Source organism: Melozone crissalis, unplaced genomic scaffold, assembly GCF_028551555.1.
Source record: "Melozone crissalis strain CALT ecotype California unplaced genomic scaffold, PUWL_Pcris_2 ptg000014l_1, whole genome shotgun sequence".
Classification (NCBI taxonomy): Eukaryota; Metazoa; Chordata; class Aves; order Passeriformes; family Passerellidae; genus Melozone; species Melozone crissalis.
Genome location: NW_026535792.1, coordinates 14,805,717 through 14,822,162, shown reverse-complemented (window position 1 = coordinate 14,822,162; position 16,446 = coordinate 14,805,717). Strand labels below are relative to the sequence as shown.

The following is a 16,446-nucleotide window of genomic DNA, read 5'->3' as shown; positions in this document are numbered from 1 at the left end:
CAAACTGATTTTGTATTACCTTTAGAGAATTCACTGTTTCAAAGTATTGATTTAAATCCTTCTCCTATTTGAACTAACAAAATAATAAAAACCAAACCAATTCCAATATGAGCCGAAATAGGTATATACATTTTGAACTGCAGGTCCACTGTATAATTCTAGGATTTTTTACATTTAATTATATTTTTTTACAATCACCTCAAAGTAAGCAGACACTGAAATAAAAAGAAGCCGTTTCCTATCAGCATTCTGTAAACAGGAAAAAAACAAAGACTGAAACACAAGATATAGTCCCATTACACATTTCTATCTTCCTTTTTACAAAGAAATATCACTGTGAGTGCAGAATTTGGCCAGCTTTCATTCAATGCAATCAGGCACACAGCATGAAGCATGCTGACCTTGCTGCTATTATAGCTTTTTTCCCCTCTCATACTTCAGCATCTGAAAATCTTCCAGTTTTTTTTAAAGTAAGGAGATGAATAGGTGAACCTCATATAATGCACTAATGGTATAGGTTTTAAGGATATTAAGGAAGGGAGATGGAAGAACCCTTTCTTAGTCCTCACACTTATATAATAATTATGTCAAGTGATCAATTTGTACACTGGGGTGGGGCAAAACAAACAACTTCATAAATAAAGTAACCATTTCTAGCTATAATGTCACACCATGGCTTTAAATGAAAGAGGAAACAGCCTAAAAGAGCCTTAATGGAGAGAGGACAACAGCCTCTGGAACAAAGCCTAGAAGCACATCCAGGCTGCAGTTATTAACACAGAGAAGAAGGGTGATAGGGTTTTTCTTATTAACCAACAGAGAGATGAGAAAGTTATTTTTAAAGCAAACACAGTAAGTTACCATTCTACATTTAAAGCACCCAACACTTTACTTAATGCTATCAGTTTTACTTTTCTTGCATTAAAAGTCCAGTGACAACAGAAGACTTACTCTATCAATTATCTGCTTTATAGTGTGGAGACGAATAATGCCAGAACTGCGTTGGTCAGTACCAGCATCTCTTGGTTCACTTTCTGGTAAAGAGGACACAGTAAAAACCTACTGTAAGTTTACAATATATTCTACATTCCCTTATTAAGATAAAACAAACCATTTCATAGCTCAAGCTGTCAATTTGGCTTGAAGACACTTCTGATTACATATCATACATGAAAGTCTAACCACCATTATGGCCATAAAAATCACATCTTTACAAAAGCACTTAAAAATAGGATGAGATACAGAATTAAAATGAAATTTGAGGTGGCTATAAATAGAACTAATATGTCTTAAGAGAATTATTAGCAGCAATGTAGTAGAAGAACTAACATTTAGTCTGTACCTTTACATTGTCAATGTCTTGTTAAATACGTTAACTAAAGTAATAATGTAGAAACAATCTACCCAAAGAAAGCTATTTCCTAACTGCAGAAAAACCTGATCTCACACCTACTTGCAATTTGGAAGATATCTGGTTCTTCTCTAGCAAGTTTCTCCCGTGCAACATCAGCTATTGGACCAAAAATGGTTACAGGTCTGAGAAACCCAGCTAGAATTGAAGGAAAAAAGAAAAGTCAAGATATATTGACTGCTTAAACCAAATGCAAGACACATTTAACTAAATTGGCTTTTCCAAACTAAAGCACACAAAGCTGTCAGTGCAGTAAGAGTGAAGCCATACCTTCCCGAAGAACAACTCTTTCGTAGGCAGGAAACTTGGTCTGAACAGGTTGGGCAGAAAGATCCTCTCTGCTTTTCCGGAGATTTCTTTTTGAGCTCCGCAAGCCTCGGAATCTCCAAAAGTCTGCTCGGTCTCCTCCTGCTGTCTTTGGAAGCGTGTACTGTACACTAGCCAGCTGCTCAGCTCTAAGGTGACAACAAATCCCGGTTACCAAGAAGTCAGCTTCTGGAGTAATGCCTGACTAGCAAGCTCACACTCAAAAAAACACTGCCACTACTTGTTGTATTATGAACTACAAGACAACTACTGAGCCTCGTATCACATTTCTAAACCTTATTACATCCTTGTAATATCTCTTGTATTGAAAAGAAGGTTTATTCAAGTCAAAAGCAAATCCACAGATATTTTACTTCAGTATGTTTTACACTGTTTCTTACTGAACCCATTCTATAAACCTGTGTCCTGCAAGAAGTCCAGTCATTCATGATACAGATGCCATTTAAAGCTGTGGGTTTGAATCAGTAATTTAACTATTGCAGGATCGTACCTGTTTTTGTTAGGTATGATACCTCTTTCCACTTCCTTATGATTCTTCCCAATTCGAATGGCCAGCCATGAACCCAGTTTGCCATTGTACAGAGTGTCCACCACCCGGAACACTTCACCTTTATTAAAACTTAGTCCATAAGGAGATTCCTTCTCATATTCAAAATGAGTTCTGATATAGAAAGAATCTCCTACATCAGACTCAACAATGCGACGATAGACTGAAAGAAGGAAAAGAAATCACAAAACACCAAGTGTTATGTAAGTTCAAGTGATGTATTATAATGCTCACAAGAATTACACAAAGCAATGCCTCACCTTAATTCTCCTTGCTCTAAATGTACTTTACTTCAAGAAGCCTTAATGTCTCAGAGCTGCTCTATTTTAAGTACCATAACTATTTATAGTAAACTCTACTAACATCAATTCAACTTTTATAGTCAAGAATTTGATCAAAGTGCAAGCTTACTTCATTCGCCCTGGAAGGAATTCATCTTGAGAAAAGAAGTTTGTATGTACAAACTCATCAGCATAACCACTCATTTTCAATGGCATAATCACAACTGACTCTTCTACTTCCTCCAGGATAATGCCAAGACATTACTTAGGTGGTAGGGGTTATTCTGTAGAGGCATTTTTTGTTTGGGATTTTGTTTGTTTGTTTAGGGGGGTGTGGATGTGTGTATGCTGGCACCAGATCAGTCTCCACTCCATTTGCAGCGGCCACCTATCCTGAAGGAAAAAGGACTCAATAGTCTAAGGTGCCAATTTCCTGCAGGCCAGCAGTTAGTTATTGGTCACTAGAGTTTTTAATGCTGTTCTAAGCAGTCTAGTACATCATTTCCACGGTAATGGAATATACAAATATTTACCATCTTTTTTCTTCTGTGCCAAAATGGTGACCTCTTCGCCTTTAGGAAGATCAAGCAAAAAAAGGACAGCTTCTTCTCTGATGATATTTGTGAAGTCTACATTATTTACCTGGTATCAATGAAGCAGTCAGTTTGAATTAGCATATGAAATTATTAAAGAGATTTAATTATACAATAGAAAATATGAATCTATTGCTATGATTTTTTTCTTACTCAATTTCATACATACCAAGTGCACATATCTCAGGATGCCCCTCGTACCTCTAAAGAGTCCCACTTTATTTCTCAGTAAAAGCACAGCTTCCAGGAAAATAGCTAGCTGTTCACTTAATACTCATTACGGAGCCCCTATATACATCAGTGACCCACAGAGCACTCTGACAACTTAGTCACTCAACATGAAATCAAATAACTTGATAAACTCAATTAGACTACAAAATTTCACGTCAAAAACTTACTAGCCTTCCTAGCAACAGTACAGTAAAAAGAGATCTTGCTCCTAGTAAATCATCTAATAAATACACACAGAAAAAAAGGTGTATGAACTACAAAGACAAAATATTCAATCCTACAGAAAGAAAACCTACTTTGGTACAACAAAACATTTGTAATGTTAACAGTTTTGACATACCCTGAGAATCTGGTCCCCTTCCTCTAATCCTTCTTTTGCTGCAGGGCTGTCTTCCAGAACACCAGCTACAAATATGCCAACATCATTGCCACCTGCTAGTCGCAAGCCCACACTATCTCCTTTTCTGAATTTTACCAGTTTCATGCTTGGCCTAGAAATTTAGAAAATATTCCACTTACTGGTATAATAGTCCAAAATACCCTGGTAAATTTGAAACATGCAAAGAAGTAATCTGCTTGTTAGTCAATTAGTGCATATGTTTTGCTATACATACCATTAACTGCTCATCAACTGCAGCATTACAACATGCTCAATAGCAGCACTCCAAAAAACCCACCTGCATGAACATGTTTAGTATGGTTTGTCTGTCTTACACTCATAGTGTTTATGTGAGACACTGACTCTCTCTTCCAAAAACATTGTTCCTTTTAAAGAGCTCTGCTGGCATACAGATCTATTTTGGCTCTGAAGAGATCAAGATGAATTTGAGGTCAAACCAAACTAGAATCTATTTTCAAGTACACTAATGCCCATAAAGGAGATGCCAGTTGAAGCAGACTTATTTCCATGCTGGGATATTACACATTTCTGCAGTAACCTTTATTCACTGCTCTCCAATTACTATGAAAGGTAAAGAATATACTACAGTAACTTTCCTCTCTTTGGAGATGGGGACAGAGGAGTGAGAGACAAACCCAGGAAATCCTTTTCACCTGTTGGCTATTCTAAGGGCTAATTTCCATAGAAATGAATAGACTTTACAATGGTAAATAACACAGTGTAAATGCCTACAAGTCTCAGAAATAAATCTCATGTCTTCATCCTATCATTTGTGAACAGAAGGGTCAGGACAGAGTACTGGACATGATATGAGAGCACAGAGAGAGGTTATTGACTACCCTGGATAAAAGTTTGGTTTGATAAGAAGCAGGCAGGTTCAAAGGGAGTTCAGAGGTACGTTACCGGAGCATTCCATCTTCATGGGTTGAATTGGGTAAAGGACCATCAGATGGACTGACTGGTAAATCCACATCTGGCTGACCTCCTTGTGCATACACTGGCTTTGGTTCTATGAAAATACCAAAGATTCCCAATGTCCATTTGGTCATTTAAAGATGTACATGTGAAGTTTAGCTTAGTTAAGACTTGGTGACTTCTTCAGTAGCCTTCCCTCCACCCCACTTAGCAGTAAAATACTAGAAAACTCACAACAGAAGACACTCTGATCATGCGGCTTTATTACTGGCCTAACAACTGCTTCAGTAAATATTCCCAAACTTCCTTTGCACTTCATTAGGTACTCTGAACACTTCAAAAGGATGAGAACTAGAAGGCTTCATGCTCCCAAAGACCACTTTCAATCCTTCTGTTTCTAACCTTAATTTTTCTGACCTAATGTCTTCATTTTCCATTGGTTCTCTTCACTCAAGAATTCAATTTTTGAAATGAAAACGCCATAAGACCTCAATCTACTGTAGATGTCAGAGGTCCAGCTGGTGGTCCTCAGAGCTATGCACTTCCTATGGCTTTGCTGGAGAGTTTCTCTGGAGTTCCTGTGAGGAAACTGCCACTGCAGGCTTCCCTCAGCAATGAGCACTAGCAGGGGCTCTTCTCTGATAAGGATTTATAGGCTCATTTTTGCACACAGGAAAAAATTTGATTTCAAACAAGGCTGACTTTGAACTAGTCTAATATTCCTGATCTTACCAACAACTGCACCGCCTTCCTTTCAAATCACTGAACAGATTAGTTTGAAATTGGGAATTTCAGGCAACAATTGGGTAATTATGCCTGTTTGTAATGTGTCTCTGGTCCTTCCCATACAGTAACACAGCATTTTCCATTAAGTCTCTAATGAACCTTTGCTAGGCTAAGTCTCTGATCCCTCTCAACATACTTTCCTCCCATCCTTTTCTGGCACAATCAACTATGACAGTCATCTTGTCCTTGCCCACAGTCTAAGCAGCAAACCATCACAGATTCTGCCAACCCTTTCTCTAACATTTTCATTACAGTATTGGAAGGACCCTCATTTCCCCAGAGCTTTTGTGAGGTTGTTAAAGGATTATACCCTTTGCTACACTTTTTAATCTCAGTTTCTCTTGGGCAAGTGAATTTTATCTGCAGACATTAATTTAAATATTAGCTTTATGTACTGATCTACAACTCCTCCCACCCAAACTAAGAATTTCCATGTGCTTCTTTCCGTTCATGCAAGAGCAGAACATTTCTCCTTCCCCACCAAACAACAAAACCCCCAACACTATTTATCACTGGTTTGCTAGCCCCTCAGACCAATTATCAGTACATTATTTTGGATTAAGAACCATCTTAAGGGTTGCCTATCTGGCTGGCTTGGTATTATGCCAATTATTAATCTTCAGTATCTTACAGAACTGCAGAATTCATCTTTCTAATCTGACTACCACATCCTTTTCCATCTTGGCAAATAAAAATTACTTCATTTGCCTCCCTTCATAACACTGCTGTAAAAGGTCACCTCTTAGGACCATATTTTTAATAATGGCTGCTGTATCAGAAAACTTACTGTTCTTATTTTCAAGATCTTTCAGAGTCTATCAACATCAGAACCCTTTCAGCTCTTCACTAATCTACTGACTACTACATGCAGAAGTGTCACTGCTCCTCCCTTAGGTCCTCAAGTATTTTCAAGCTTGAATGTGCTTTCTCTCATTGCACCCAGCCTTTCAGTAACAGCTCCCTCTAAACCATCTGCACAGCTCCTTTCTCCACTTGCAATTTCACTGAAGTGCCTCATTCTGTAAACAAAAATCTTGTAAGTGCCAGCCTGCCCGGAACAGTGTCCCGTATCATCTTTTGTTTTGTTTTTCTCCTTTTTTACACCATCTGGCTTTTATCTGCTGCCATTTAGCTTATCCTTTCTTCTTGGGAAAAAGGGAAGAGATTTTCTTCTGGTTTGATTAGCTGTACTGCATTTGTTAACCTGCCTTCTTTGTCCTTGACTCTAGTTAAGTGCTCTATGAACAACGCATTTTGGAGTGTTGTGAGTTGTATCTTGGGAACAGGAGCTCTAAACTGGCTTAAATACATCGTTGTTACAAATATAATCTGCTACAGTAACCCATAAGAACACATTTACTGCTGAACACTCAGAAATGACAGATTTTAACCTTGTCTGAGAAATCCATACAAAACTCTTTACAACTATCACTTATAACTACAACCCTAAACCCTGAAATCTGACCCCTATATAATGACAGACTCCACAACTTAAAGAGTTTTGGTCCTGAAAACCTAAGATATAAATGAGATTATGGTTACAAAGACTGTTTGTATCCAGAAATAAAAATGAAGACTTGGTCTGTTTTAAGAGTTCAAAGTCATTCCACAAACATGCAAGAGCATTAAGTTTTTACTGGTCATCCATTCTCAACAACACAAATAATCAATATATTTTAATGTTTTTACCTGGGAGTGGTGGAGTTTGTTTTTCAGTTCTTTCAACTGTCACCTCTTCCACAGCTTTAGAAAGATCATCTGCATTCTTTACAGGTGTAGAGACAGCTCCAGGTTTAGTTATTCTCTCATCTTCTCTGCTTCGATGACTATATTAGAAAAAAAGATGCCACTCTGCATACAGAACTGCTTCTATGATCTTTAGTCTACTAAGACTAAGCAATAAATACTTTCATTCATCAGGTTGAGGGTAAGGGATCACCATCACTATTTAGGAAGGTTTTGTTCTTAGACTATCACATTATTAACAGTTTTTACCATTTCTAAACATTAGTGTTTTGTCCCTAATAGCACATTAACAAAGGATTTCCCTAGTTATGGAGTTAAGAAAGCAGCAGCACATGGGACACAGACTCTAAAGCTTCAAGCTCTCTGTTTCAAGCACACAGGTCACACACATGTGCTGTATACTGATAAATATATAAAGAATTGAGAAGCAAAGGGAAGAAAGTAAGAAAATCCATTACAACAGTCTTTTCCTTACCCCTTCCTATAGAAATCATGGATTTTTAGACTTAATTCTTAGGTTTTGCTGTGACCAAGCTAATTTATCTGCTCCCTTCTGTGCCAGCTGCCCTGAAACACAAGTGCTGCTGGTGTGGCACCTTTTATCCTTGCAAAGCCCTGCCAAGGCCCACGTAAATATGTTCCTCATTTCTCATCTCCTCAGAGGATAAGGCCCTCAATTCACAGCTATGACAAGAGGAGAGTGCTTCTCATCCACACATTTTAGTCAAAACACAATTTTTTGCTTCTTATGCATTTCTTACACACACTTGGAGCACAAACTGAAGGAAGTTAGGACAAGTTATCTTATTTTTAAACTATGAAAACAAGGAAAATTCTACAGAACGTAATTTCTATTCCTTGAGTTCAAAAGATGATCAGGTATTCTTGTATTGTACTGAGCTACAGCTACCAGCTGTACTACAGCAGAACTGAACATGTGCTGCATGTTGAAATGTTAACCACTACACTGCTATCCGATGAACACTAAATAATTTAATAGGGTTGGAACAGATGAATATTAATAATGAGCTAGAAAAATAAAGTTTCCTTCCTGGGACTTGGCAAATAAGCAAGGATTTAAAGAATATTTGAAGTAAGACAGACACAAATAGCAGCCTTTCATATAGTACCAGACTGACTTGCCAAGAAGTGGGGAAAAAAGGTATTTTCTCAAGAATAACAATGGCTTGGTCAGGAGGTGCAAACCCATCTGTTCTCATAAAGAAGAGGTCTGTACTGGAGGGAAAAAAGAGAGGAGTCCTGTACTATTAACAGCTAGATGGTGCTGCTGGGCAATAATGAGCATCCCTGCCCATTAAGCACAAATGGATCAAATCCTCATACAGAGTTAAGACTGTTAAGATTTTCATCAGAAATAATGCTTCAAGAGTCAGAAATATGACTTCAGAAAATAGATTCCAGCAAGTCTGCTCATCCAAGACATGCAGTAAAGAATAAAAGAAATTACAAAAATTGAAACACAGGTAGAATGTGCTTTCCTGAAGCAAAATGAAGTCTAAAAGATGAGAAACAATGCTTAGCTATTCAGCCAAGACGTACTACAACTTCTCAGTGCATTCCTCTGCCAGTTTTAAACCATGTGCCTGAAGGCAGCTAAACAGAATACAGGAAAGTACTCCAATCTCCACAACAAACTGTGAAGAGAAGCACTCTTGCATTATAAACAACCATCTTGTTGTAAGTCATTGATAAAAACAAGCACAGTAGCTTATTTAAAATCCCTATTCATGCCTCTTTTTATCCAGATAGAGTCCCTTTTGGAGGCTCCCACAGCTGATTAAAAGGATGCTAAAACCACTATGTCTAACAAAATAAAAAGCAAGCATTTATCCTTCTACTTCATTCCCAAACATCACTGATAGAAATTTTCTTATTCCTCTTTTGGATTTCCAGTTTAGGTGCATAAGATAGACATTATCAGACTAAAACATGACTGGACTGGTTGTTCCCCTGAAAATAGTTCCTGGCTTATTAAAAACAGGTACAAATATTTAGCTATTTAAATGCATGCTAAGTGTCCTAGAAACAAAAAAGTTCTGTAATGTTGTAAGCTGCAACTAATTCCACTCCCCAAAGATTTCTGGATAATGAGCACTAGTTAATCAGACACTACATTAAATTTCCCCATGAGCCCTCTCCACCTGTTTCCAAGCATCTCCTAACATTTGAAAGGAGCATTACTCTCAAGTAACAATATCTGCTTATTTGCTTTAAAAATAAGGCAAAAATACTATAGTTACTATACAAAGACAAAATTCATTTTACATTTCCCCTACACAGTTCAAGGCCAGTGTAATTTTATGCTGCTTTGATTCCTGTACACATCAAGACAATGCAAATGTGGAAGCTCTCAAGAACAGTAACTAAAATACAGATGCTGAGGGCACAGCATAAAATAGTCAGGTGAGTATCTGAAGCCACAGGCTCCTGGGCTGCTGCAATGTGTGCAGGCAAATACACACTGCAACTCAAAAGCCTGCAAATGGTCAGGTCTAGTCTACCTAAGACATGACATTTTAAATGGGAAGAAGTTGCTAGAACAAAAAGGAAACATCAGAAAAGCAGGGGAGGTAATTTTTTTCATTGATTTTGCTTAAACTTTCCAGTAAACCCTAAATATTTCACATTACAAGCTGGTACAGGAAATAACTTGATGCCACCACTGGTTCCAGGTGAGGGAAATTTGTTAAAAACTGACAGCTGCACTTCCCAAGAGACAAAAGTGTTGTAGTCTGTGTGCATTGTGACACTATTGTTTAACATCTGTGCTGTGTCAGGGCCCCCTTTACCTCACTTCCTCTCCCTGACATTTTTTCAAAGTGTGCTTACCAGAAACATGTTAAAATTACAAAATATATTCAGCTACATGTTAGTGCTACTAATGCAGAGCAAGAGATGACCTGCAACACACAATGTTTGTCTCTACAGAAAATTACGGAAAATATGAACTTGCAGGCTCTTCTCAAATGTGATTTTAGCACATCTCAAACTCTTTAGCATAAGAAGAGTAAGAGCAAAGTAGCATCTTCCTAAAGCCATTAAAAACAGGGCTGATTTTTATCTTATTCTAGTTTTTTAGCTTGTTTAGAAAATGGACAGAACAACCAACCTCTCACCCTACATATAAATTGACAAGGGTATTACAGAAGTCAGCTTCATCCTTCCACAAATAATGATGATCTCTACAGCGATTTCTTCAAATCCTTCTTGCTGAGGCTGAAGTGTTAAACGTATCAAAGGATGTTTTTGCTATTCCAGTATCTAGGTGAGGAAGTCAGCATAGGAGACTTGAGTTCCCAAGCAGGAATTCTTTCAGTTAGTAAAGGGCAGCCCAGAGATACCATCTGGGAAGTTTGGCAGCACCTGGCTTTAAATGCCAGTCCGTAGGATCGGTCACACCAAAAGCTTGCCCAGTTCAACAGCTGCTCAGTGCCAGCAGTAAGAGCAGATAGCCAAGAAAGGATGTGTGCTACTAGTCCTGGGGGAGTCTCCAGCTTAGCTACAGAGACCTCTTTTGCTCATTCTAACTTTTTAAGTACAATTCTTCATAGATTATAGAAAGCAAAATTAGCTCTTTCTGTGAGTAAGTAAAGAAAAATGTTTTAGAATTTGAGTTTTTAAAGACTGTTCAAGAGACATCTGTGAACTTTCTTTAGACTAAAGAAAACCGCAGCACTATTTAATGCTTTACAGAATGATCAAACAGCAATTATTCTGGAAACCCTATATCCAGGAACATTGCAAGCAGCCTGCTGTACATACCAGTGAGGAATACTGGAAGGTGGACAACACTGAAGACCCTGCCAGACCCCAAAGCAATACTGAGGCAGATCTGTTAGCAGATTTCTGTACTCTAGTGCAAACCAAGAAATGTCAGTCTGTACTCAAGGACTAAGAGGATTCCCCTGGAACTCCCCTCCTCATTAACATACAAACACTTGGCAGAACAGTGGCTAAATAAAGACTCATTATCTTCAATACATTTTTAACATCCTCCTTAAGCTCACTTGGAAGACTTCTTGCACATTTCTTTCTCAGCCCTTTCTCAAGCCTTTTTCTTCCTCCAGATTTTCCAGCAAATCCAAAAAAGAGTAAGGAGTTAACAACTAATTTGATCTCACAGTAGATTTAAATTTGCACAAACAACCATTTCAAAGAGAAGTTGCTCTCAACATGTTTTTCCTCACATGGCTCAGGGCCCAGATTTTCTGATCTTGAAAGGGACATGTTGCAAAGGAAGTCAAGCCATGCCAAAGCAGCTCTTGCTCGTACAGAAGATGTAACGGATGCATTCAGAGCTGAGATAACTTCAAAGTTCCCTCTCAGGGAAGGTTTGGTTCTTACACAGTTTGGTCTACAGGGAGGAAGTGACCATCTACCTAAGCCTCTGCAATAGGACAGGAAAGCACTAACACTAGGCTAAGGCAGTCATAGTTCTATCAGGTTTTTTTTTTGATTCCTCTCTTCTCAAGCTCTATCAGGCTGTACTAGAAATGCATGTCAAGACAAACAGTTTGGAAATATGGCAGAGATCTCACAACCTTCACAATCAAAGCCCTGCCTCTGGGACCCTGCTTTCAAGTGTTTTCAATGAATGTGGTTCCTACCTGAAAACAAGCTTTCATGCCTTGTGGTCCCTCTGAACAATGCACACATAAGAAAAGCAAAAATGTCTGTAACCCATAACCCCAAGCAGGTGTACGTGCAGGTACAATCTCTCTTCCTGTTGTATTGATCTTTAAAAGACTCTAAAAGCCTTGAAGGTATGTTATTTTCCCCTTGGGCAAACCAATTTTATTAATAAGCAATCGGGCATATCTTTAATGAAATAGCCAGCTGCAATTTGGTTTTTCAGAGTTTTTGAACAGCATCTAAAAATATTCAGATAGAGGCTCTGAATTTGAAATTTGTACAGATCAATTCTAATTTCTGCTCCATCTTATTATGAGCAGTCAAAAAAGAAATTTTTCTCATTCAAATATTTAATAGAATTTGAAATTCAACACTGAAACGCTATTTCAGTAAATTAGAACGTCTATTTCCAAACTGTGGAAATGCAAAACTGGGCAGATCTGTTATTCAGGGCTAAAGTTTCATATTTCAGGAGAAAAAACTCCAAACCATATAGTACATCACTTCTCTCTGAATTCATATCAAATTAGACTTGTGTACTAAAGAATGATAATTAATGTTCCATTACCAAGTTCAAATATTAATAATAGAGTGCAAAAGCTAAACCTGTTGTGAAATACACCTTGTTTTGCAGGAACTAAATGTATTCAGAAACATAAGACAACCCCATGCCTAAACAAAGCAAGATTTCAGCAAGTTTACCCAGGCTGGACATGCAACAGAACTGTGCTACAGGTCATCTCAAATCTACTTGCAGCTAACTGCTTTCTAAAACCAAAATACAACTACACATTATTGAGTAACATATATTGCTATCAAACTTATATTGTCATTCATACAACCATGCTCTATGATTATGTTTAAAGAAGATGTAACACTAAAGAAAGGCTCAGTTTCTCCTCAAGTCTAAAATATTCAGATCATTACAATCTGCATCTCTAGAGACAAAGAATGTCATATTACTGCCTCCATAGTTCTGCTTTGCATTTGTTACAGCTTATAAATCCAAGCACTCCTATAACTTATATGTTACATTAAATAGTTGATTTAAAAATAATACAATGCTGCCATCACCTGCCGTTGCTGGGCTGCTGTGGAGAATGTCTGGAATGGTCTGAAGGCTCTGACCTCTGGTCAGGAGATCGTGAACGACTGCGGCGGGGCCTGTCATGTGATCGGTTGGAATGATCTGATGCCAGCGACTGAATTTCTGAAATGTCTGTTAAATAAAAGTTGTTTTTTCATGAAATGACCGTAATTTAAATGGTGGCATGACCTGCTTAAATGGGAATAAGCTTTTGCAGAGAATTTTTATGAAGATGTTAAATCTATGCTTATTAGTACACGAAAACCAAACTTAATATTCCTGTAAGAACAGCCACAAGAACAGGGATTGTAACTTTTTCTCCACCATTTTTGAAGGAGTGGATTTCAATCACATTCAAACAAAAATTTACCCATATTACAGTCTTACTCCTAACTCTTCTCCTCCCCACCCTCTCATCCCACTTAGGTATTTCAGATCTTGACAACACAGGGAGTTCTTTCCTCTTTAGAAATCAAGTTTTTATACTCACCATCTCTTTCTGAAGCATTAGCAGAATGAATACTGTCAGAAAGATCAGGGACATTCAACAGTGTGGCTCGTTCATCTCTCTGAACAACCATCTTCAATTTGCCTTTTGACCTTTCTATTAATGTTTTGGCATCTGCTAAGGACATATTTTCCGTCACTGTGCCGTTTATCTGGAAGAGAGCAGGAAAAAAGAACAGATATAAACTTACTAAAAAAATCCCAGTGAATCACCAGCAAAAACAGAGGTGTTCTATCTGATGATATTTGGAAGTAGTTAAAATATTTATCAAATTACTACAATACAATGGAAGACCATTGGACTCATCCAAAATATTGCATAATATAAAATTATTTTCAACTTTCAAAGTTAAAGCATCTAGCACTAATACAAAACTTGTAAAAGATTAGTTATATTTTTTGAAGCAGCACTGCTATCCTCAGAGCAAAGATTGGTCCATTTTTCTGCACCAATATATCCACAGCACTATCTTGAAATAAAAATTGTTAATATGAATTAAAATCATAGAATAGCCTCAGTTGGAAGAGACCTCAAAGATCATCCAGTTCCAACCACCTTGGCATGGGCAGGGACACCTCCCACTAGACCAGGATCCTTAAAGCCCCATCCACTTGCCTTGGACACCACCAGGGGTGGGGCACAAAAAATTAACCCCTGGGTACATTTATTTCACTAAAAAACCAACCAAACAAAAAAATTAACCTCAAGGCAAGTTCAAGTGCTGTACAATAGCACAGTTCCACAACATTTTACTTATAACTAAGCAAAGCTTCAATACTTTTCCAATAGTCTTTATTATGTATTTACAGTAGGCATTATTTGTCTGAATTACACTTTGGGAATAATACCAAAAAGGCTTAGTAATTTTAGTTTTCTTAGAGAAGTTGATTCATATTAAATTTGATCTATGAAATAATTTAATGAAAAGTGACACATCTTCTATTAACTATAATCATGTTACTGGCATAGCCAATTCTAGGCAGAGTTGTATCAGTGAGTTTTGCCTTTGAACAACCATCACCACCATACACACTGTACCTTCAGTACAACATCTCCTTCCTGGATATTGCCATCTCTTGCTGCCAGGCTATCCTGTGATATTTCTTTCACAAATATGTGACTTGCCAGCCGCAGACCATATTCTACATAATAAAAGAAAAAAGTGATGAAGTTACAGTAGAAAAGAGGGAGGTATCTGGAGATTTACAACACTGATTTGTATAGCATTTACACAGGCAACACAAAGGGGAGAGTGAAGCTGGCACACAATGGGCTGTAACAGGATATGTCACAGCTTTACCTTTATATCAGTCTCTTTTTCTAACACTGCCTATAATCAGAGCTGTAGTTCGACAGCTTAACTGAGGTGCTACCTACAATTTTTCTTCTTCCAAACAAGACACCCAGCTTGTTTGGACACCCAAACAAAGACTCAGCTAAAGTGTAGGTATGTAGCTGCTGACTACCAGATGTTGGCTGCAGCTGGAAATTATTTACACTATATAGTACTTCACCTTTAACTAAGCACACAGATTTTGGAATAGGAAAATAGAATCAGAAATAGAATAGCACTTTTTAAGTTTTCAGCCAGCTACTGGTAAAATGGACAAACTGGTCACAGCACTGTTCATTCAGCCCACACAGCCTTTAACACAACACTGAGGAAAGCAGTAAAAGTTTTAGCCAGAGATGCACACCCAAGTTACCTTCATTTTTCCTGGATTTCACCAGTGTGACTTTGGTGGGCTTGGCAGGCTGGCTGGAGGTGACAGACCTCCTGTCTGACCTGGGAGACAAGCTCCTGTCCCTGCTGGCGCTGCGCTCCCTGACCCAGCTCTTCTCGTGCCTCCTGCCGGCGCTGGGGCCGCCGCGGCTGCTGCGGGGGTCGCGGATCTCCTCGTCGTAGCTGTCGTCCTCGTTCTCAGACACCGGGTCAGGCTCTGCTCGAGTCACTGGGATCTGAATCTTCTTCATCCTTCGGATAGTCTGCAACCCAACAGCAGCAATCAGCCTCTGGCTGTGGAATGCTAATGGTGGCACTAATGTCAGAAGCCAAGCTAATCCCAGCATTCACAACATGCAGATGTATTGGTGAATGCTCTGAATTGTTGCATCCTTATTAAAAAGTTATATCCAATTAATTCTTATTATCAATACAGATTATTAGAAACCTGTTTTACACCATATTCTGTCTTAAGAGTTGCATATTCGAACGCCCTCTCTTTGCTTAAAACCACAAAATCAGTTCTGGGCACTGCTAAAACCCTTTCTTGCTAACATGTAATCTAGTGCATACTCAGTATGCTATTGACAGTGATTCTCCTCAACTTTGAAGTCTCCCAGTCTTCCAAAAAAATGTTTATGCAAGACATGGAGGAAGGGGAGCAGTCGCTCTGGAAGTTCAAAGTTGGTTTGTACAACAGAGACAGCTGGTTCCAGAATATGAGCCAGCCTTGTTCAGAGATTTATTTGCTATGTATTGCAGAACAAAACCAAGTTCTACCATAAAGTTTTCATTAATTATCTTCTTTTAACCTAAATCCACACACCAAATATTTAAGATACTGAAAGCCCTGCACAGCTTGCCACACATTGCTTTCTGTAAGCTTTAAAGAACTGCTGCCAAATCTACAAATGCAAAACATCACACTTTCTTTGCAACTGCATTAAAGCACATAAATGCACTAAAAATGTGTCAGCAGAAAAGCTTTTCTACAAGAGCTAGAAGTCTGTTTTCATTAATTAAGCAACTTCTAAACATTGTGCATTTTTTAGTCTATTTTTTTGTAACGTAACCCCCAAACTTCTACAGAAAGCTGGACTACTACCCTTTGGTGATGACCCTTTTCTGTTTTGCAAAAGTTCAAAAACCAACCACTTAAAATAAGCCTACAAAATTATAGGAATTAAAGTAATTATACTTTTTTTTGGCAAAGTGTTTACTGAGCACAAAAAGAACTG

At 38.1% G+C, this 16,446-nt stretch overlaps 1 protein-coding gene across 6 annotated transcripts in view; it reads right to left on the bottom strand.

The window, feature by feature from the left end:
- The window catches only part of TJP1 (tight junction protein 1), a 155,333-nt gene that overhangs the window by 19,336 nt on the left and 119,551 nt on the right, over positions 1 to 16,446 (bottom strand). For all 6 annotated transcript variants that reach the window (XM_054272373.1, XM_054272370.1, XM_054272372.1 and 3 more), the window contains 12 exons: positions 15,192 to 15,471; positions 14,524 to 14,627; positions 13,468 to 13,636; positions 12,965 to 13,109; positions 7,181 to 7,317; positions 4,694 to 4,799; positions 3,731 to 3,881; positions 3,100 to 3,208; positions 2,229 to 2,448; positions 1,682 to 1,866; positions 1,454 to 1,549; positions 952 to 1,034 (listed from right to left, as the gene is read on the bottom strand). In XM_054272373.1, coding sequence (XP_054128348.1) covers positions 952 to 1,034; positions 1,454 to 1,549; positions 1,682 to 1,866; positions 2,229 to 2,448; positions 3,100 to 3,208; positions 3,731 to 3,881; positions 4,694 to 4,799; positions 7,181 to 7,317; positions 12,965 to 13,109; positions 13,468 to 13,636; positions 14,524 to 14,627; positions 15,192 to 15,471 — 1,785 coding nt within the window. The remainder of the gene's footprint in view (positions 1 to 951; positions 1,035 to 1,453; positions 1,550 to 1,681; positions 1,867 to 2,228; positions 2,449 to 3,099; positions 3,209 to 3,730; positions 3,882 to 4,693; positions 4,800 to 7,180; positions 7,318 to 12,964; positions 13,110 to 13,467; positions 13,637 to 14,523; positions 14,628 to 15,191; positions 15,472 to 16,446) is intronic.